This window comes from Harpegnathos saltator, unplaced genomic scaffold (assembly GCF_003227715.2).
Source record: "Harpegnathos saltator strain DR-91 unplaced genomic scaffold, Hsal_v8.6 scaffold41, whole genome shotgun sequence".
Classification (NCBI taxonomy): domain Eukaryota; kingdom Metazoa; phylum Arthropoda; class Insecta; order Hymenoptera; family Formicidae; genus Harpegnathos; species Harpegnathos saltator.
The window spans coordinates 1222036-1244293 of NW_020230217.1; the positions used below are offsets into that span (position 1 = coordinate 1222036).

At 50.9% G+C, this 22258-nt stretch overlaps 1 protein-coding gene across 3 annotated transcripts; it reads left to right on the plus strand.

The window, feature by feature from the left end:
* The first annotated feature begins 1191 nt into the window (after positions 1–1191).
* On the plus strand, positions 1192–20308 carry LOC105186925 (protein bric-a-brac 1). Of its 3 annotated transcripts, none has more exons than XM_025301297.1 (5): positions 1192–1297; positions 14011–14191; positions 16386–16477; positions 18511–18750; positions 19687–20308. In XM_025301297.1, the coding sequence occupies exons 1-5, from the start codon at positions 1207–1209 to the stop codon at positions 20208–20210; spliced, it is 1128 nt and encodes a 375-aa protein (XP_025157082.1). In that variant the 5' UTR covers positions 1192–1206; the 3' UTR covers positions 20211–20308. The 3 variants fall into 3 exon arrangements, with proteins under 3 accessions (XP_025157082.1, XP_025157084.1, XP_025157083.1); XM_025301299.1 differs by having other exon boundaries at positions 16386–16471; XM_025301298.1 differs by having other exon boundaries at positions 14014–14191.
* The last annotated feature ends 1950 nt before the right edge of the window (positions 20309–22258 follow it).

A 22258-nucleotide genomic window follows, 5' to 3' on the forward strand; every position in this document is an offset into this window, starting at 1 on the left:
TTTCCGCGCAGCGCGGACGGAACACGGGCGCGTCGCGTCGGGAGAAAGAGCGAGCGAAAAAAAAGGTGGAAGAAATGCGGCGCGGAAGGGTTTGATCGGGGCGCATCGAGCGACCCTTAAAAATTAATTTGAAAAGTCAGGCGAGAGAGAGAGCCCGGAAGTGCTGCAGCGTATACGAGAAGCACAGCGGGCGGCACACACGCGCCGCTCTCCCCGCGATATTGCGGAAATCGCGAAATCCGAAAGCGGGTGAAACGGACGGGAGTGAGGGAGGGTGGTAGGTAGGTAGGTAGAGGTATAGGGTTGGGGGAGGACGAAACTTTTCAAATGAGCCAACTTTGCGTGTGTCTTGCGCTTTCGGTGCCCGCGTCTCGCAAACCCCTTTCGCGGACGCCGGGAAGCCTCGCATATTAGCAAAGTTGTCGGCGGAGATGAACAGCACCGATTACCCCCGCGCTTCCCGGTGCGCGCGATTTTTCCCTCCTCCCCCGCCCCCGTCCCCGCCCCCGCCCTTCCCCTGGCCCAAGTGTGTGTCCTAGAGAAATTTTCGGGAAATCGCGTTATCCGGGCGCGTCGCCCGGCGTGGAACCGCATCGGCCGGCGCGAATCGCGTGCGTCGCAACGTTTCCGCCTGCCGCTAGCTGGAAAAAGAGGAAATCGCACTGTTACAACGCGCGCGCGCGCGCACACACACACACACACACACATACGCATCTCCCCCGCCTATTTGTTCTCGACTTCCGTTCCTCCGATCCTCTCCGTCCCTTTCCCGGATCGTGCCTCTTTCGCGAGATTTTTCACCGGCCGAAAGGAAAACGGTAATTAACCGAGCCCCGAGCGATTCGATAATTGAAGCGTCTCCTTTTTTCCTCTTTCTTCCTTCTTCTTTTTTCCTCTTCGCAGGAAGCGAAACGGATTTTTAAATGGAGATTCGAGTGCTCTCTTTGCGTTATGTAAAACTCGTAAGCGCGTATTATATAATACTTGCCGTTTCTCTCGCGACGCCGGACGACGATCGGGCTACCTTCAATTTCTCTCGCCGGCGATTTCCGATTAAATAATCACTCCGTCTCTCGCGCGGCTGGCTTCTTTCCTTTTTCTCGCCGTCGTTTGAGGAGAGAGACCGAGCCCGGGATCCGTAGGATTAAGCCATTTTCCCGCTCGCGGCCGTTCAATTCGGCCGCTAATCGCACCGGCACGCTACCGATGTCTGACCCGAACTTTTCTGTTCTGTTTCAGGCCAAGTTGTTGGAGTCGTCCCACGCTTGGCTCGGCGCCTCCACCTCCAGTATAGCAGGTGAGTCCCGACATCGTTTTTCTCCTCTTCGTCTCGTTTCGATACGTTTCAGGAGATAATCGCCTCTCGACGGCCCTCCGGGCCGGGCCGGGCCGGGCCGGGCCGGACGTGCAAGCCTCTACGTTAGGCAATGCGCACACACGTTCAGCGTCTGATCGCCTGTTTCTATGCACAGGGTGTCTCCCTTGTAGCAGCCGCGCACTTTCTTTTACGTATAGACGCTACGTGAGTAGCCGAGATGAATCGCGTCTCGGACAAGAGGCAGAGAGATATGGCGGCTCTTGGAATCACTGAGAATTGAGATTAATCGCTTTACGTCGTGTAATGTCACGGCTTCACTGTTCACGGTGAAGAGAGTGACGATGTTCCAATACTTTTCGTTTCTTCTCATTTCTATTATTGATTTAGTTCGGTTGAGTCCTCTATCCTATTAGTCGAAGATTCAATCTAATATTTATGTCTATAAGTATCAGTGGGAGTCGACAAAGTTAGGGCAGGCAAATGATTCTCCACGAGAGAAATATGTATAAAGCAGATCTACCTACGTCGATGAGAGAGAGAGAGAGAGAGAGAGAGAGAGAGAGAGAGAGAGAGAGAGAGAGAGAAAGCAGCCGGAAATGATTGCCCTCTTTCAATTGTTACATCGCGAGATTGTCGCGTTTCCTCATACCCTCAAACCCATCGATTTTCACTCCGATCATACAGCGTCTATCATTAAAGGAGAGTACGATCGAACGGGGACACCCCGTATAGTCGATTTCGCGACATGTTTAAAGACTTCACATTCCTCTCCTGCAATATCTCTCGCATGATCCGCCGCCGTGTGTGCATCTGTCGCGCGATGCTCGATCGGGTTTCCGTAAGTAGCGGCGCAACAACCGATCATCCCTTCCGTTCGAGAGGAAATTCCCTCCCTCGGGGCTCGTCGCCGATCCGCGGATCGCGCCAAGTTCACGGTCACGCTGTCCCGCTCGAATCGCCGCGACTCTGCGGGCGACGTGACGAGCCCCGTCCTAGAAAGGCGAGGTTCGCCCGTTCGCGAGGACTCGCTTCGCTTCGCGAACGACCATCTCCGGTCCTTGGATGCGATCCTCTCGGAGGTCGATATCTTGCTGGCGGGGGTTTCACCCCCGTCCGTGATCCTAGGTGTTACCTCGCGGAACAATGCGGCACCGCAACACGGCGGTCGTCGTCAACGACGACCTCGTTGACGACCGCAGGAGGTGGCAACGCGAGAAGGAAGAGGAGGTGGCGACGGTCGAGCCAGGCAATAAACGACGGAGGAAGGAAGGAAAAGGGGTAGGGAAGGAAGGGGGTTGCTCGCCCACGTCATTACGACGACGGCAATAATAAAGCGGCAATAATAAAGCGGCAAGGAATGCGTTTTGCTTTAATATAGAAAGCAATTTAGATAGACGACGGCCAAGTGGCCGCCGGTTAATAGCGCCGATAACACGCCCGCGATTCGCAATGCCCGCACCGTGCTTCGCTTTGTAACTTACGTGTTAGCTGTAACTATTACTACTAACCGAGACGCGTCGACGGCGGCGCGGCGGTGAGGGCGGTTTCGCACACCTCGCGCACCATTCCACGCTCCGCCGCACGTGGGAGCGACGTCCCCCCCCCCCCCCCGCGAACTTTAGACTTTAGGCGCGCTGTGTGTGCAAAGAGCTGTGTGATCCGTTCCATGTTTTTCAAATTTCATCGAGTCCCGACAGCTTCATCGTGACTTTTCAATTTTTTTCGCTATTTTGTTTGATTTTTCCCCTCCTCTTGTGTAACGTGTCGCGTGTCGCGTGAAGCGCGAATCTCGACGGAGCACGAACGTTGTTCTAAAATTCAAAATGCAGTGTTCTGTTCGTTGAAACGTCGGGCGATTCGATATTCAGATTTTTACATACGATCACTTTGAAATGCGCTCGTGCACATACGAGCTCGAGGAGATCGAGGAATTATCTATTTCTAAGGGAGGAAGAACATACCTAACCGCATAATAATTGCACACACACATTTGTTCCAGCTCGTGACACTCGCGACACGGGGGATATTCGCGATCAAAAGTAGCGGATAGAATCGACCGCGCGTGTATTGTTATGGAGCTCGCGAAAATTCCTCCGGCAAGGGGAAATTTTCATTACCGGGGGAGCTCGGATCGATCGGGAAAAGTTGGTCGAACAATTTCCTCGGTTGCTTTTGCATTCGCCCCTGATTTGCCGTGGTACGCTCGGTCGACGGCGTAAACGCGCATAAACGCGCATAAACGCCGCAATACGCGTCTCGAATTGATCCCCGGTGCCGTGGCCGTGCGTGCGTACACGCGTGAGTACGTACGTGCGCGTATATGTGCGTGCGTTCACACGTGCGCTAAATGCGCGAGCGTGTGTATCCCCTCTCGGCTCGCTTAAATCATTTTCTTCGATTGCTCCTTGACTTCCCATGAGACGCGGCCGCCGGCTGTTTGCTTCTCTTTAACGATCGCGCTATTTATTTTCTCGTTCTTTTCTCGTACGCGAGAGCGTTCCGTTTCTCGAATTGAACGTCGAAGGGCCTCCGCCGGATTTATTCGCGCGCAACGAAAATTAGAAATTCAAAATCTTCCGAAAGTTTATCGAGAAAGGAGAGAGAGAGAGAGAGAGAGAGAGAGAGAGAGAGAGAGAGAGAGAGAGAGAGAGAGAGAGAGAGAGAGAGAGAGAGAAAGTTGCGCTCCGATAAAATTCTCGTTATCGTAAAATCGACTTCGTAGTCGGCCGAGAATCTGTAATCGAGACAAAGCTATTAAAAGCGATACTCCCTCTCTTGCCGTGTATAGATATTGCCAAGTTTCCGACGAGGGATGGTTTCCTGCGTCGGTATTTTCCCTCCGAGATAAAGAGCTTCGCGCTTTCCAACGAGAGGAGAGACGGCTGACTGACGTCGCTCTGCGAAGAATCAAAGTGCGTAGACCGAGAATCTCGTCTCTGCACATCGAAATGACTGGATCACCGTTTGCCAATGAGGCGAACCGGCAATCAGTTTAATAACTAATTCGCGTGCGCACCTTTTGAGGCCGCGATTGCTCAAGCGCGATTGTCCGCGCGCGACGATTTGCAAATCCGAGAGAGAGAGGAAAAGAGAGAGAATGCCCTCTCGCAAAACTGCAGGTTGTACGCGCGACGAAACGCCATTGTATGATAATATTATTCGACACGATTATTCCAGTCCGGATATAGCCGGTGACGCCATTGCGCACAATGCTCTTTTTTATCTTTTTTTTTAGTTCACCGCCGATCGTTCTCGACGGTCGTAGGAGGATCGATTCGTGCATGCGCGGAACGAGATTATTCATATTTCAACGCAATCGATTTGTTATGCAAAAAGGAGGTCGGGTTCCATTATTTCGACTTTTTTTTTTATGTTGCCTGCCAAGTGTTGGTGCTTATACGAGATGAATTGTGGTCGAATAAAAGAAAACGAAATTTGAGGTCGATTTTTTCTTAGCACAAATTATTTTGGTAATTGAGCTCCGAATTGGGATTCCGTCACGAAATAGAGATCGCTCTAGATTAACCGCCATATATATATCGTAACTCATTTTTTAAACTGTAGCTTCATTTCGAAAGAAGAAATCTTCACGAAAATGAGACGAGATGAGAGCAGGGAAGAAGATAATTCACAGTCGAAAAATTATTTCCACCGCGACTTCAGTATTTTCATTAACAGAAATAGATTCGACTTCTCGCGGAGACTACCGTTGTCTATTTGTCTGTTAATTTTGGCGCGTACACACACACACACACACACACACACACACACACACACGCACACGCACACACCACACACCACACCACACACACACACACACACGCACACCACACACACACACACACACACACACACACACACACACACACACACACACACACACACACACACACATACACACACACACAGACACACGCTTCTTATATAAAAATATATACTCGCATGTTTCGAAGGAACGAATGGAAAAGAGAGAGAGAGAGAGAGAGAGAGAGAGAGAGAGAAGGGGACAGAGAGAGACGAGCACGAGTGTCTACCGGAATCGAAATGTTCGCGAGCGTGCTTGTGCGCGCGAACCTCGGAGTCGTACTCTTCAATTTCGGAATTAATTCCTTCCTGAATAATTACGCGCAATTCGCGAGCCAGAAATCGGCGCGGTGCCGCGACACCGCATAAATCGCATGGCCGACGTGAGTGACGTTAACTGCTGCTAACACGCGTGGGTGTGACGCGCTCTGTGGACCACACAGTGGCCGTCGCTCCGCCGCACTCGCCGCGCCGCTGACTTCCCTTTCACCCTTCCTTCGTCTTCTCGGCCCTTTCGCTTCGAGTTACGCGACTAAAGGGATAATTACAGGATAATTATAACAGGCCGGTAACTACGCTCAATATCGCCGATACAAAATGACATGTTAAAAAATCGAGGTTGGTCTTTCAATCGGCTCGACCGATCGCGAGGTCTGTTCGCGAGGTTCGTTGATTAGATCGTATAAATTCGCAGGAATCGACTAAATAAAAAGAGAGAAAAACGATCGCTTCGATCTTCCTCGAAGACTCTCTTTCTTATTCGCTGCTGCTTACTCAACGCCTTAAACAGAAATGTCATCGCCTAATCACCGATCGGTGACATTTCTGTTTACTAATGATCAAAATATCTGAAAAAGAATTAGGAGAGGTTGATTTGCATTGCTGGTAATTTATTTCGTTCAGCTCTCGTTCGATTTCATATGTTCAGCTCGACGTTGCCACCTCCTACGATATACGGTATTCTTTTTCATTAGCTTTTTCAAACAGTGTTAATTGCTTGTCCGATCGTATATAGGTCGTAGCAATATATTTCTCGATATTAATCCTCTTTTCCGTAATTAGACCAATTACTGACACTCCACGAGGTGCCAAGATTTTCTCTCGACGCTTCCCTTCAATCGTGTCTTCCCGAGACTTTTTTGATATTTGTCTTCTCCGATCTGCCCACTTTTATTTGGGGCATACGATTCCGACTGTTTTACTTTATTAACTCCACGACAGATCTCTGTTGTCCTCTTCGGAGGACTCTCAACATATTCTCAAAACTCTCGTCACATCCTGATAACTTCTCACAGCTTACGCAAGCGCGAATTTCTCTCCTCGCTATCTACCGGGTGTTCGGTGCTAGCGACCGAACCCGAACGAACAACGCAAAATCGAGAAGAAAAAGCGAGACAGAGGCGAAGGAAAACAGAGAGGGAAAGAGAGAGAGAGAGAGAGAGAGGGAAAGAGAGAGAGAGAGAGAGAGAGAGAGAGAGAGAGAGAGAGAGAGAGAGAGAGAAACAGGAGGAAAGAGCGCCCTTTGGAACGGCGTGCGAAAGCGCGATTCTCGCGTGGTCCATCTTCTCTCCCTGGGATGCGGCTCTCTCGCCGTGGTTCTTCGGCGCGTTTTTTCCACGCGACGAAATCCGGCGGAGATAAGAACGAGAGACGTTGAGAGGGGAAAGAGAAAGTCGAAAAGAAATCGCTGACTATTTTCTAGCTGACTATACGTCCCTGCTGAAGCTGAAGGCACCCACGTGGACGCGGCACGATCTCCAGGAGGCGATCGAGGCCGTGGTGACCCAGAAGATGCGCTTCACCCAGGCCTCGACCAAGTACGGGATTCCGAAGGGCACACTCTACGACAACATCCTCGGCAAATCCAAGAGGATGATGATCCTGGAGGAGGCCGGTCTCGACCCGGGCGAGGAGACAGCGGTGCTCGAGTTTTGCTGCGACATCAGCGTCAGTCCGTACAATCGGCGCACCAAGAAGTCCCTAAACGCGATATTGAACTTTGTCGAGCAGCTTAGGCAAAAGCGCGATCCCAGCTTCATGTTCGGCGGTTTGTCGGGCTTCCGCTGGTGGTGGGCCTTCTGCAAGAAGCACTCGATAGTCTCGCTCTACTTCAATGACGAGAACGAGAACGAATGACCGACCGGTTAAGGTCGAAGCCAGGCCCGGGGCCGGCTCTTAGCGCTGGTTCCTCGGATCTTTCGATTTGTCGGACGGAGAGACGTGGCTTGGGATGAGAGCGCGACTGACTGTCGCGACATGGTGTGTTTGCGCTTGCATGTAAATTGGCAGACAAAGTGGATCGCAATTCAATTACACGCGGCGCCAATACACAGCGTGTCGCGACGTACGACATAAAGTAATAAATAATAAAAGTTTTATCTACGCGGAATTTTACGTTTATCGCGGAATTCGTGTTGGTAAACCTTGCGTATTAGCCTTTCGCGCGGTCGCGACGCGTCTCAGAAGAACACGTCTCGGAGCTTTTATTATCGGCGAGTACCTCCGAAACTACGAGGACTTAATTAATTAACCGCGATCTCTCATTTTCAGCGGCACACGAATGTAAATTTTGCCGACCGATCAGCGGTGCGTTGAAATACTCGAGAATTCGCGTGCTGCATGTCCTTTCGGTCCGTTCTGATCCATTGGCAAACGACGAACGCTCGATTTTCTTTCTCCCGATCGATCGTGAAATCCATACCCTCGCGCATTGGAAAAATCCACGAACGGAGATACCGCCGCCATGTCTCTCCGCCGAATTCGCGACGACTGCCGCGGAGATCGCCGCTCGGGAATGCGACGGCAAGACCGGGGCTCCCTTTGCCTCACGGACGGCAGGAAAAATGTGGAATATTTAACGCACCGTCGACAACGGGTTCGGGGACGACATTAAGGCAAAGGGAATAATAAGCCGGCTTCGAGCGGCGTGCCGTCGCGTCGCGTCGCGTCGCGTCGCGCCGCGCCGCGCCGCGTCGCGCGACTTTCCGTGCAACGTTTATTCGCTCTCTCTCCCGGGTGAGATTCGCTCTCGCATTCTCGGTCGTTGCGAGGCAGCGTCGCGCTCTTTTAAAGGTGACCAGCGCCTCTCGAGACAGGCCACCGCTGCTCGATAACGCGATTTGGCCGAGATCCAGCGCGATTCCCGTCGAAATCGCACGATAATCCATCTTGCGGACGGCGAATTACCTCGCGTACGTAACTACGAAGATTCGGGCAAGTGAGACATGTTATTGTCATGTATAACGACAGACGTATATATATATATATTTTTTTTTTTCTTTTCAAGTTGAAAGAGCGTTAAGCTCTGAACGGGATCACAACCGTCTCTCAACGTCGATTTGTTCGCTCTGGAAATTTGTGTTTCTCCTCGCGCAATTACAGAGATGGATTACTCGACGTTTACGGCGGAATCTACAAGTCTCTCGGCCTACCCGCAGACTCTGAGAGGAGAGTCTCGAAATAAATATCTCGATACGAGAAAGAGCCAGCCTGTGACTTGACGACGAAAAAAATGAACTGACTTTGGCCATTCTCGTTTCGAGATGATAGCGCTATTGCGAGAGAGCGACACGTTCGAACATCTCCGCGGTCGTTGTTCTTTTCCCCTGTTTTCGCACTGTTTTCCTATTCCCGCGTTTTCCTTTTCCGTCCTTTTCAATTTTCCTCTCTCTCTTGTTTTAATTTTTATATATATATATATATGTATCTATATTGCGCGACTCGTGCGGAGCATGCGCGAGGAACCGCACGAGCGACGAACGCAATCCGTAGACTTCAACGCGGAAAATCGCTGCACAAGCAGGATCGCGGAAGAATTTGCCTACTAATTGAAAATCGAACGGCCGCTCGCGTTGCGCGTGCAATCGCGCGAAATAACCACGGTAAAATCGCGGGATTTTAATGGGCAAAAAACGTCTACGTTCGATTAAATTTAATATCCCATCAGGATCGATTGCATCAACGGCGATTAGCGTGGTTATTCCCCCTGCGTGACAATGTTTTCCGATCGTTTTTCCTCCGCGTGTCCGACGCTTCTGAAGTAATAGAATCTCGACGATACGTTACGCAATGAGAGAAACAAGTTGTTTCAATCTCGTGCTCGTTTCGCACGACCCGCGCTTCAAGGAGGACATGCGACAAAATATATATTCAATTGAACAGAGACAACGGCGCGATAACATCGCGAGAGAACACGACGGACGCGTCGAGTTCCTCTTGCTTTCTTCGATTTCTTCTCCTTTCCGAATTATCGAGATCTTCGCAAGTTGCGCGACCGGGATTCGCGAGCAGCCTAAGCGATACGAACTCGCCCACGCGACGTTAATTGATCTCACTGCATATTCGCGCAGCTTTGCGTTAATTGGAGCGAAATACTCAGCCCCCTTTGCGGCAATAAGAGAATTCGATATCGGTGTATCGATATCTAATGAAGAAACACGCACGCAGACACGTGCACGTATAATGCGTCGTCGGATTTCTTCGAGCGTGTCGCTCATTTCCGTGCGGGGATCGTGCAAGTCGCGAATCAGACGCGCGATCTCGCGCGTCTACAATGTGTGTAAGTTCGGTCCCTTCCTCAATTCACCTTTCGTCTTCCATAATAATATTAATGAGAATCGATTTTGAGGCCGAGATGCGCGCTATCGCCTCTTCTTCGAGAAGATGTATACATATATAAACAGTGTTTTGTACATATGTACTTGTCGACCACCGTGTATATGTGTCTCGGTGGGTCAGTGGGACCAAACGTCGCCGAGAGATCGTCTCGGCGGGACCAGACGGCGCCGTCTCCTAATTAGATACCTTCTTTTTCTACGGATATTAATTGTTACACTAGCGAATGCTTAAGTTATTAACAGTTGCCATGTCGCCTTACGCGCGTTGCGAAACTGCGTCTCCTTTCCGCGGACTAATACGACTTGCTCGAGGGCGATCGGTCCCTCGTGATCGCACGATCGAGCTTTTAACGTCGAAAAGGAAGAAGGGGGGCGGGAGCGGAGGGAGGGGGAGCATTTTCGTTTACTTTCTGCAGGAAAGTACGTGCGAGTGAATTCCAAGCGTGTTCAACATTCCAAAAATCCGATCGATGCGCGATTTCGCATCCGCAACAATCGGACGCGTGTAATTCCCTCCTCGGCAAGATGTACACGGCCGACGATTGGAAAGACGCCCACGGCGCCGCGGTGGGTTTCGTGAAATCGTTTCACGAATACGATGCGACGAGCGAGCGAGCGAGCGAGCGAGCGAGCGAACGAAGGAGAGAAGGATGTAAATATGCCGCGAGCCACTCTCTCGCGGGTTGACTCTCGTTCGGTAAATTATTATTTCCATTACACGCTCTCGACTTAGCGGCGCGATAATGTTTAATGAAGCTGCGGGGCGCTTGAACAATATTCTATATATATCACGCGGGCGGCGCATTACTTAGAACTTGAACAGAGAGGGGACAGGGGGCGGACAAAGAGAGGCAGAGGGAGAGATAACCGCGTGCGCGTATACGCGCGAGATGTCGGTTGTTTAATAGCCGCATAAATAATAAGCCGAGGACGGTGTAAGCGCGTGTGCGTGAACATGAGCGCGACTCGCCCGCTAATAAACGCAACGAAAGTGGAGCGAAACGACGAAACGCCGCGCGTCTAAATATACATCGACTGAATGCGCCGTGAGCTCGTCGTGAGCGTCGTCGGCTCCTGATAACGGCGAATTATCCCCCGTGTTTCGTGCCGGTGTAAGAAAAGAGGGACAGGTACATATACTCGCGGCATACTCGGCGACTCCGCTCACGAGAAAATTCGCGCATGAAGTCGCGATTGGAAGTCGCGAATTACGCCCCGCGAGCGCGCGTATAACACTCGCCGACGCGATTCGTATTATTCCGAGAGAGGAACGAGAGGCAACCCCGACTGTACCTTGCGCGAGAAACGAACGCACACCTTCCCTTCGTGCGTTTAGCTCACTCACCGTTATCGCGCGGGAGCACCGTTCGGCGGACGCGTAATGGCAATAGCCGGGCCCAACCACCGCCGTTGCGACGGAAATCGCTACGAGGACGGATGATATTAAATGACTCGCACTTGCCGCTTGATACTTCGATCGATGTTACCGTCGCGCCGCGTGAGAAAAACGACTCGAGATTGACGCACACGCGTGCGTGCGTGCGGCGGGAGGAGGACGGAGTGCGTTAATAGGGTGCGTTTAGACGCGCGGCCGGGCTTTTTCTTGCGCCAATTATCCGGTGCGACGTGCGACGGCGGCCGATTATCGCCGGCGATGAGTGAGCAACGTGCCAGCAATTATCGATCAACACGCGGCAATTAACGTCGAGACTCGCTCTCGATTGGTTTCGACGGCCTTCCCCGCAGCGGGAGGGGGAAAGACGAACCCCGTCTTGTCCCCCCTTGCCACGCGACTCGAGTCGGCTTTTAAAGACGAGGCGTCAGCGACGTATAAAGCACATTCCAGCCGATGATCTTGTCGCAAAAGTCGTTGTTGATACGTCGTCGTCGTCGTCGTCGTCGCAATTTCTCTCCTAGCACGACTCGATGTCGAATTCGTCGGTAGAATCGGTAAAAGATGCTCAACTAAATTGTACATATCCAGCGATTGCGTTATTATCGCGCTCGCGAAATCGCTCAATGCTCGCGCAAAACGAAGCCTTCTTCTTCTTCTTCTTCTTCTTCTTCTTCTTCTCTCATCATGTTCTTATTCTTCTTACTCTCCGTCTTCTTCTTCTTCTTCTTCTTCTCCTCCTCCTCCTCTTTCTTCTTGTTCTTGTTCTTCTTCGCGTTGGCGTACTTCGCGTCACATTATCGTCGATCGTCGTCCCGGAGGCTTATACAGCACATATTTACGAGCGGCGTGTTAATTGAATCCCGGCGAGAACGATGTAATATTATACCGGTGTTATCGCGTTCGCTAAAAGTGCGACACGCCGAGTGCAGCAAAGTATGCTTGAGGACGAGTGAGAAAAAAGGAGAAAGAGAGTGGGGAAGTGAGAGCGAAAGAAAGAGATGTTTGAAGATAGATAGATAGATAGAGAGAGAGAGAGAAAGAGAGAGAGAGAGAGAGAGAGAGAGAGAGAGAGAGAGAGAGAAAAAGACAGAAAGAGGGCGCGCGAGGAGGGAAAATTAAGTGTGAATGAGCGGTATTAAAATAGGCGCGCGACATTCCCCGCGATAAAGTATCGAAAGTAAGGACGATATCTCGCGGCGGCCGTAAACCGGCCGCGTTATGATGGTGCTACCGCGTAGATAATCTCGCTGAACAAAGTATAAAATGTCCCGCGCCTCGCTGAATCCGCGCGCGAGCGGCTCCTGAGTAGCGCGTTGATAAAACCGTCGTGAGGGGTGTGACATATAAAAGTGATCCTGCGCCGTTGAGTGTCCGCGGGAGGGATCGTTCGGGAAATCCTGTCTCGTCGGGGACGATCAGATTTGTGATTCATTATAATTCTTCCGATCGCTGTGCCGAGACAGAGACCAGAAGAATCGCGAAGCAAAAATGTACTTAGTGCCTTCTTTCGAATTAAGCGTGACGTCGCGTGAGCTTTTCCGAGGTCCGCGTCCTTCCTCTCGTTGCGTTTCTCGAGCGCTTCTTTGATCGGAGGAAGGCGCGCAGTCCTCGGCGATCGTCGAATATTTGCAGGACGATGAACGCGCGGGACGGAAGGAGGTCGTGTCCGCGTTTTGCGCTGAACGCGCGCTGACTCTAAGAATAGACGGAGCGGCTGTGTGCGCGCGCGCGCGCGCGCGCGTTTTCCAATGAATTGTATTAATCGTCAAATTGGTGAGCAGGCTTAATTAAAGCCAATAAGTTAACTATTAAATAATCGTTGCGAATTGAGGCCGACCGTGCCATACGTGCGAGCGTGCGGAAGTCACGGCAGACGTCACAGCCGGACGCTTCTGCGCCGCTCGTCGCCGCGTCTCGCGTCACCGTCCACCGCTGGATCTCGAATCGGCGATCTTCCCGATCGATTTCAATTCCGCACGTTGCACACTCCGTCCGACGCGACGTTACCCCGTCACTCCGACGATACTAATTACGCTCGTGAATGTGGAATGTGCGAATGTGTTGAGGCGGGTCGCGAGACGCGTCGTTCGCGCGCGCGATCCTGCGCGCGATTTCTCAAGATAAGAGCAACCTGTCTTCGCGACAAGAGCCTCCTCCGCAATAATTATGCGTTTTGCGTTTACGTCGGGCAACAACGGAAGCGTGTGCGCGCGTGCGCGTTTAAGCGCGTTAAGGCTAACCGTTAACGAAGCGGCGAGCTCGGCCTGTAACTGTAACTGTTGTACGACTGTTGTGCGGCAATACAATCAATATCTGCGTTTACACACTCGTATTCCTTAGAATACTTTACTTCGCCGCGACACGTTCACTCTTACATGCACACACATGCATACACACATATTATATATACACACGCGACACCTGTCTTCCTTAAGCGCCGTTTTCCAGATGACTGCGCCTACGCCCAAGGTATAAACCGCGTATCGGCGTGAGGACGATACGCAGAATCTGCTCAACCACCCAAGTGCGTGAGCACGTGCGACTATCCGTTTACTCGTTCCGACAATTCGATCGAACAACCGATCGATCGGAGCCGGACACGTTACAGTGAGATCCCCGAGAACGCGCGCGCGCTCTCGGAGCGCGCGCTTGACGCGCGCGACGGACGATCGATCAATAAAGAGGGAAAAGTCATGCGACAGTAAGAGGACGCGATGTGCATTCGTTCATTCATTTCCCCCCAACCACAGCCCCCCCCCCCTCCTTCATCCACCCAACCCTTCAATCTCCCTCGAATCTCCCCCTGATCTGATCGAACGACCTCACTAATAGCTGCCTTTCTGTGTTTTCTCTTTTCCACGGGGGGCGTTAACTAGCAGACAGCTACCAGTACCAGCTGCAGTCCATGTGGCAAAAGTGCTGGAACACCAACCAGAGTCTGGTGCACAACCTGCGCTTCCGGGAACGTGGACCCCTCAAGTCCTGGCGGCCCGAGACCATGGCGGAGGCGATCTTCAGCGTTCTCAAGGAAGGGCTTTCGCTCAGCCAAGCGGCAAGGTACGTTTGCTTAACTGTCATGTGTCTACTACTCGGTGTATCCGATGTATCGGATCAGCCGAAAGGTTCGGTTCGATTTTCCCTTTCTGCGAAAAGGGCAGACGAGACTATCAGAATCGTAGACAACGATGGCGGTTGTGTGATCACTGGAGAATTCGTTTCTACTGAATGAGAGCAAAAGACATGTCTAATCCGAATATCAAACCAAACTTTTCGACAGACCCATTACAAGTCCAACAGCGCCGGGAGGGGGACAAGTCTTTAAATTAATTACATCTACTTTTAAATCCGCGCGTCGTAATCTCGCAATCGTTGCTTTCTACGTTGCGCCGGATTAGATCCGTAAGAGCGCTTCATTTTCGGAGCCGTTGATTAGACGGAAGATATGCGAAAATACTTCGACATTACCGTGTTTAAAACGCTGAAAAAGTTGCCGTTAAAAAATACCGCGCGCATTGATAAAAAGGGGGGCTAGTTTGCACGTCAAGTGAAACATTAATATTAATCGATGAAATGCATCAATTTTTAAAAATATTTCCACGTTCGCCGTCCGACCTGACTTTTACAAAAATTATTTATTTCGTTTAATTGCACTTGTTTTTCGTTGTATTATATATATACATATATATATATATATATATATAATATTAACATACGCGCGTGCGCACGCGTATGTGCAACTGAACGTTGTATAGAGTGCGTTACTTTTAAAAAAATGTATATCGAAATGCTTCCGCGGCGCGTGCTAAAAAAATAATTAACTTAGTCGCAATTATTTTCCGTACACCGCGCATTCAGCACGGTTCCAATAATAAAATTAATAATAACCCCGCGCGGCATATGCAAAATTTCCGCACGCTCGCCTGCGACATTCAACATTAAACAGCAGTGATGAAATGCTAATAATTAAAAAATTTTTAAATTATTTCAATTGCTTATATATCCCAAGAGTCCGCCGCGCCATTAAGGGTCAGAGGCGCATTCTGTTCTTGCACCGTTAATAAATGATACGCAAAAGATAAATACTTTACGCGAGTTTATGCTGCTGTTGTGTTTCCTCCTTCTCCTCCCCTCCACTTCCTCGTCCTCCTCCCTCCCCTCCTCCCCCTTCTTCTCCACCGTACCACACACTCACGCAATGCAACGCGGATAAATAGTTAAAATTGTTATATAAATGTCTTATGATGCGGCTCGTATGATAGAGCCGCCGGTTATTACGCAACGAAGAATTCCGAGAAAATCACCGCATCAGGCGTGCCTTATCGTCGTGCCTGAATCACGCTAAATAATTGACCGATCTGCTGCTCAAAGCGACCGCTTTAACATCATTTTGCAATCGCGTCGTAAAGCCATGTGCGTATCGCGTTTGCGTAACAACGGCTCGCCGTTAAAGAAATTTCTTTCAATTCGAGCGGCAGTGAGAGAGAACTCTCCACCAGGGGAGGCTACTAAAACGCGCGCGGCTTTACGACGCGGCCGAATGATAATTTTTTATGATAATCGATTCGCTGATCGATAACGAATACGAGGTTGTGTGCGCGATTTTGGACGTACGTTTCCGCTCAACGACGAGCGACTCGAGCTGCGCGTCGCAATGGCTCAATCGCTCCTATTGAGTACATTGATATAAACTTCGTCAGAGGCCGAAGAGGGAAAGGGTAGAGCGTGGGGGGAAGGGGGAGCAGAAGGCGATACGATGATGAAAGGTAACGAATAATTATATAAGTGTAAAGCATAAGGCAAGCAAGCCTCATTACTTATTGCTCGCGACGGCGCACCACGTTATTTTACTAAACGCACCGTGTCATCATCGTCAGTATTTCCCCGGGCAGTTGCATAATTTCGTGAGGCGCGTTGCGTAATTTCCATTACCATGCATTCAAATGTGCCTCGTTAAATTTTTCATTCGTGCGCGGGATAGGCCGGAATTAATATAAATTAAAATATATTAAAATAATACAAGACGCGCGCGCGCGCGCGCACACACACACACACACACACACACACACACACACACACACACACACACTCGCGCATGAGACAGAAAAAGCATCCCGAAGTCAAGCCGCGGGAAGAAGGCAAAGGGTGAAGTGAAGTAAGACGGATGCCGCGTGGCGCGTCACGTCGACTACGCGGACTACGTGAAGGCAAACACGCGAATCGCTCACTAACACGTTCCGTTTCTCCCTTTCAGGAAGTACGACATCCCCTACCCGACGTTCGTCCTCTATGCGAATCGAGTGCACAACATGCTGGGTCCTAGCGCCGACGGCGGGGCCGGTGAGTGTTAGTTGCCAGTTTCAGTATCCTCCGAGAACGCCTCCGCTCCTCGATTACGACGCATTGCTCGATGACAACGGCGAGATCGTGCGGCTGAGAGCGAGTTGTTAGCACCAGAAATATCGAGAGGGGGTCTCGACGAAACGAGGACAGAGAGAAGTAGGGAAAAGGAGAGAGAAAGATGAAGAGAGAGAATGAGAGAGAGAGAGAGGGGGGGGGAAGGAGAGAAAGATAGACGACATACGCGCGGTGGTGGTTCGTTCGGAGGGTGAAATCGCCGCGGAAACACGCGCGCGCTGAAGAACGGGAGAAAGGGTAGCGTACAATCGAGGCACGTGAAGAAAAAGTCGCGACGAAGGAAAGATTCCTTGCGAGGCAATAACGATAACGCGGGAGATCACGGGAGAGAACGTATTTTCTCATATTTTATACATTCTTTAATAACATAAGGAGGAGTTTTTTTACATCATTCTCCTAGACAAAGGCGCGACAAAGGAGCGAAGCGACTTCGCGAGAGAAAATTCTCTTTCGTCCTAAGGAAGAGTACGTCGTCATCTCCGAGAGAACCTGCGCATCTTCGAGAGAAAGAAGAGAGAGAGAAAAACATCCGTCTGATTAGCGCGATTTATTCCGCGTCTCTTGATTAAGCGATGAATATTGCATAGACGAGACGAGTAGTCTCTTCGGACACGAACCCAATACCGCGATGCACGAACACGTGGCCGAGCAGGCGTGTTCGATTCTGCCCCGAGAGATGTTCTCTCAGGACCCCGAGTTGACCGCGCGCGCGCGCGCGAAGATTCGCCCGACGGACTGCGACGGTATAGCCAATTGTAAATAGTTGAGCTACGGCCAACGATCGAGAAGAACCGATCCGAAGACTCGGTCGCGCTCGTAAAAGCCGCAATTACATCGCGCGATTACACCGGCGCGGTTACGACCGGATTTTTCAACCCCGACGACCCGGCTCACCCACCCGGCCATCGGATTCATTAGCGTGTCGCACCCTCCGTACGACACACGCACCAGCCGCGACGTTCCCAGCGCGGCGTCGGCCGCTCAAGTTGGCGGGAACTCGATTCGAGCCGAGTTCTCCTCTCCGGAGAACTATCTTCGCCGTTGCGTTCGCGTCCGCGATGAGATGTATCGCGATCTTCGCCGGTCAATACGGCCGCGTGTCTGATCACGCGATTAATTAACGACGCGATGTACCGTGATCTAATAAATAGATCGCATTTAATACGACCGATGTGTGTTAGCAGGAGCGGCTGCCGCGTTTGACGTTAGACATGCGACGTAAGTGGATGATTCATAGAGCTCGGGATGTGTGCATAAATATGTGATTCTCTCACGTGTTATTAATCGAGGATTTATATTGAAAGACCAGCGTTGCACGATCCAATCATTACAATCGCTTGTTTTTATGTTAAGCGTTATTATAATTGCTGCATCATGGATAATAGCTGCACATGCGTACTGCTATTAGTCTCTTGTTGGAACAACAAGAACATATATGGCTGACGCCAAGAAAGACTATAATTTGTAGAGATAAATCATTCTTTCTCTCGGTGTATATATTGCAAAATTCTTTAAACCGCGCTTTAAATCGCTGCGCATAGGCGTTGATGCAAGGAATTCTTAGATTTCCCGCAGTGCGTGCTAATAAAATCGAAGATAAAACACGGAAAACACGCAGCATCCCCGCTGAGAGAAAAAAACGCGGAAGGAGAGAATTCTACCTCGAATCTCGAACAGAGTCGGACTCCCTTCGTCGCGCATCAGGCACGCTTCCGTCCGCGAAAAGCCCCGCGAGCCCGAAAGAGCCTCGTCGACGATCTCGCCCGCGCACTCGCGACTCCGCAGAATTCCAATTCCGTGGCGGGTTGAAGTATCGCGAGGTGAACGAGCAGCGGTGGGCCTTCACGATAACGCACGATCGCAGAACCGACTCGCAGTGAAACGAATTTTTTTTTTCCTTCCCCGTCCGCTCCCTCCCCGCCTCGTCCTTTTCCCACCGGCCGTCTGCGTTCCACCTGTAGATCTGCGCCCGAAGGGCAGAGGAAGACCGCAGAGGATTCTGCTAGGCGTCTGGCCGGACGAGCACATCCGCGGCGTGATTCGCGCGGTGGTGTTCCGCGACGGGCACTCGCCGCACATCGTCAAGGAGGAGCCGACCACGATGTACCCAAGCCTGGCGAACTACGCGGCCTGCAACGGCCCGGAAGGCGCGGTCAGTCCCGGCGCGGCGGCCGCAGCCGCGGTCGCAGCGGTCGCTCAAGGTAACTCACGCGCACTGCATTCGGCTAAGGCGGATGTGAGAAAGTGACGGAACGTCGGCTGCTTCCGACCCGCAGTGGGAAGGAGTCGCGTGGCTTGGTCGATTAGGAACTCGAAGAGTTGGAGAAACGTGCGAGCAAGTCGCACGTCGCACGAATGTCAACGATTCCCTCCGTGGTTGCAAGATTTAGAAAATTTGCAGAAATTTTTTAGAAACACTTGAACACATTTTCGCTACACCGAGACGCACTATCAGCCTTTCTAATCGTTTGTATCATGTACGCGTGTACATTACGACTATCGATTGTTCGGCTAATCCCTCATTTCAGCGTATCATATCAGCTCATATCTATCATATCACATCATATCATTTCAATCAAGAAATTATATCGCGCCGTATAATATCATATCGTATCATATTATTACGCAGACACGATTAGAAAATGATTAGAAAGACTAATGAGCCTCCGCTTGGTAAATATTCAGAGCTATTAAAGTTCAGTGTGCGTTAATTTCGAAGGAAACCTGACTTGTCTGAGCCGAAGAATACCACCTAACCGTCGATAGGTGCGATGAGAAGGTAATGATCGGAGAATCGTCGAGTGAGCATCGATCGATCGAGCGAGAATGAAATTAATGGAATATATCCTTTATTCAAATGGACGATTCTCCACCTGTTACGTTCACATCATACGTGTCACTACAGCCAACAGACAATTCGACATCACATATCGTGCGTCTTTCTATTATTCTCCCTCTTCAGTGCCAAGCTTTGCGAGCTTCGCATCAAAGTCGCATTCTGAAACGTGCGCTTTGTACCTCAGCCGTTCCGTCAGCCGTTTCTCTCGCAACCACCTCAGCTGAAGTTCTCTTAAGCCTGTTCTGCCTGTTCTGAGATTCTAATAATTTCTCGACCGACCAATTCTCCCGTCAACCAGGTCTGCGACATCAGATGTGCAGCATGGTGGCGGCAGCGCACTCGCAGCAACACGACATGATGGCGACGAACCTGTCGACGAGCCTGTCCACCAGCCTATCGTCAAACCTGCAGGCGGCGATGCAAGCCAGCCAACACCACAATAACAATAACAACGGCGGCAGCAACACGGGCGGCATCGGCGGCAGTAACAACGGCGGCGCCGGCAACAACAACGGCAACTCCCCATTGAATCTCGGCCTGGCGAGCCCGGGTTCGGGCGGGCCACCGGAAAGCCCGATGGAGAGCCCACTGGCGAGCCCGCTGGGCCCGCTGATGGACCCGGGTCACATACCGAGCAGCGTGGAGGTCGGCATTGGCGTGAGCGGTATGACGTACAAGCCGGCGCGGAGCTTCGTCAGCCCCCGGCCAGAGAATCTCTTCCAGGAGGACATCGCCGACCTGGTGAAGAGTCCGCACGGTCTCAAGGACAAGGACAAGATCCCGGTGAAGCTCGAGCCGCTCACGGACTCGCGTTGCGAATAGTAAGCCATCACGGTGGCGATAGGTGCAGAAAAAACGACGATGACGACGACGACGACGACGACGACGACGACGACGACGACGACGACGACGACGACGACGACGACGACGACGACGACGATGACGACGACGACGACGACGACGACGACGACGACGACGATGACGACGACGACAACAATGACAATGATGACGACGACGATGACAACGTCGACGACGACAACAAGGACGATGAAGACCGTACGTCCTTCGGCGTCGCTGTCGCCGTGGGAGAATCGCCGGCCGACGACATGTGAGCGTCGACATCCCGACGCTCGATGACCCCGAGGAAGCCCTCCCTCTTTTCGAGGTCGTCGTCGGCGGCCGAAGACCGTCGTTAGGCGGGGAGAGGGAGAAATATAGAGATATAAAGAGAGAAAGAAGAGAAGGTGAAGGTGAGAGCGAGAAATATAGAGAGGCGGCTCGATGCTTCTTCCCGCAGAAGTATCGAGCCCCGGTCGCTCACTCGCCGACACCTCCTCGTGGGAGTTTATAGTATATATACACGCGACTCCAAACGTTGTACGCGAGCGCGATGTACTGTGCATACGAGTATGTTAAGAGGGATGTTAGAGAGAAAGCGCGAAAGAGAGGGAGAGAAAGAGAGATATAGAGAGGCTTACAATCAAAAAACTTAAAGGAGACATACACACGCAGGGAGAAATAGAAAGAGAGAGAGAGAGAGAGAGAGAGAGAGAGAGAGAGGAGAGAGAGAGAGAGAGAGAGAGAGAGAGAGAGAGAGAGAGAGAGAGAGGAAGGAGGAGAAACAGAAAGAGAGAATGAAAGAGAGAATGGGGATGAGACAAGCGAGTGCCGAGAGCGTTTCAAGCTCGTCTCGCCTGGCTCAGAACTTCAAGGATGTTCGAGCGAGCGATCGTGGATCGTTTTAGACGAAGATCGCTCGGTCGACCCTTCGGTAGGGAAGAAGGAAGAAAGGGAAAGGAGACAGGCAGATAAGAAAGAGAGAGAGAGAGAGATAGAGAGAGAGAGAGAGAAAGAGTAAAACCTTCTTCTAGCAAACGTAATATAGCTATTGGGTCGCCGGCGCCTCGCGAGCGCCGCTACCTTTTTCCAATCTAGATAGTTGTGTCATCGTCGTGTCGTACGGACTATGTACATGTAATAAAGGTAAAACCCACACGCCACTCACGAGCGCACGTATGTACACGGGCATACAAAGACACATATACAGTCATACGTACAGCCACGCCACATATGCATGCGTATACGAGCGCGCTACATACATACATACATAGGACACACATACACACATACACAGGATACACACAACTCGAAAGAAATTTATACCTACGCATATACGATAACTGTACTTTTAATGCCAAATGTATAATAACTCGTAAGGGGTCGCCTACTGCCGACTAGCGATCGATTACTCGGAACGGGCGCTGACGAAAAAGCAAGGCCCGCCACGAGCAAAGCTATTCGCCCGTGCTTTCGAGTCCTTACGCAACGTGCCGTATGAATCGCTTCGTCACATGTCCCAATTTTCGGACGTCACGGGGACTCGCTCTAAACCAGGTAAGAAACATTTTTCCTTTCTTCTTCGTTGGTGGTTACGAGAGTGCTTGCGAAATTTCTGCACGTCGCAAGATAATTTTGATCTCCCGGCATAATACCTCTTGGAACATGAGTTCTGGTTCCTGGTAAGAAATGGTCTTGATTCTCAATTTTATTCTGAAAAATGTCACGCTGATTTTCTTTCTCGTTAAATCGCTTCGCGGAGACAAATTTCAGTTGCTTCGACGATAGAAATATCTCGTTTCCATTTTCTCTCGTCGAACATATCTTACGGTGAATAAGTTTCAAGTGTCGTAAATTTCGCCGCCAGTCCCAACACGGTATAAAATCTCAACTCCACACACGGCACTTTGCGTAAGAGCGCGATCCTTCTAACGTGAGGCAGTAAGCGACGTCACCGATCTAAGCTCGATAAATAAGGGAGATGTACAAAATTCATTATGACTGTCTACCAAGAAACAAACAAGCAAAAAGAA

Coding starts and splice junctions, on each gene's coding strand:
- LOC105186925 (XM_025301297.1), top strand. CDS start 1,207: ATGTCTGACCCGAACTTTTCTGTTCTGTTTCAGGCCAAGTTGTTGGAG. Junction 14,192..16,385: donor TCGCTCAGCCAAGCGGCAAG/GTACGTTTGCTT, acceptor TCTCCCTTTCAG/GAAGTACGACATCCCCTACC. Junction 18,751..19,686: donor GGTCGCAGCGGTCGCTCAAG/GTAACTCACGCG, acceptor CCCGTCAACCAG/GTCTGCGACATCAGATGTGC.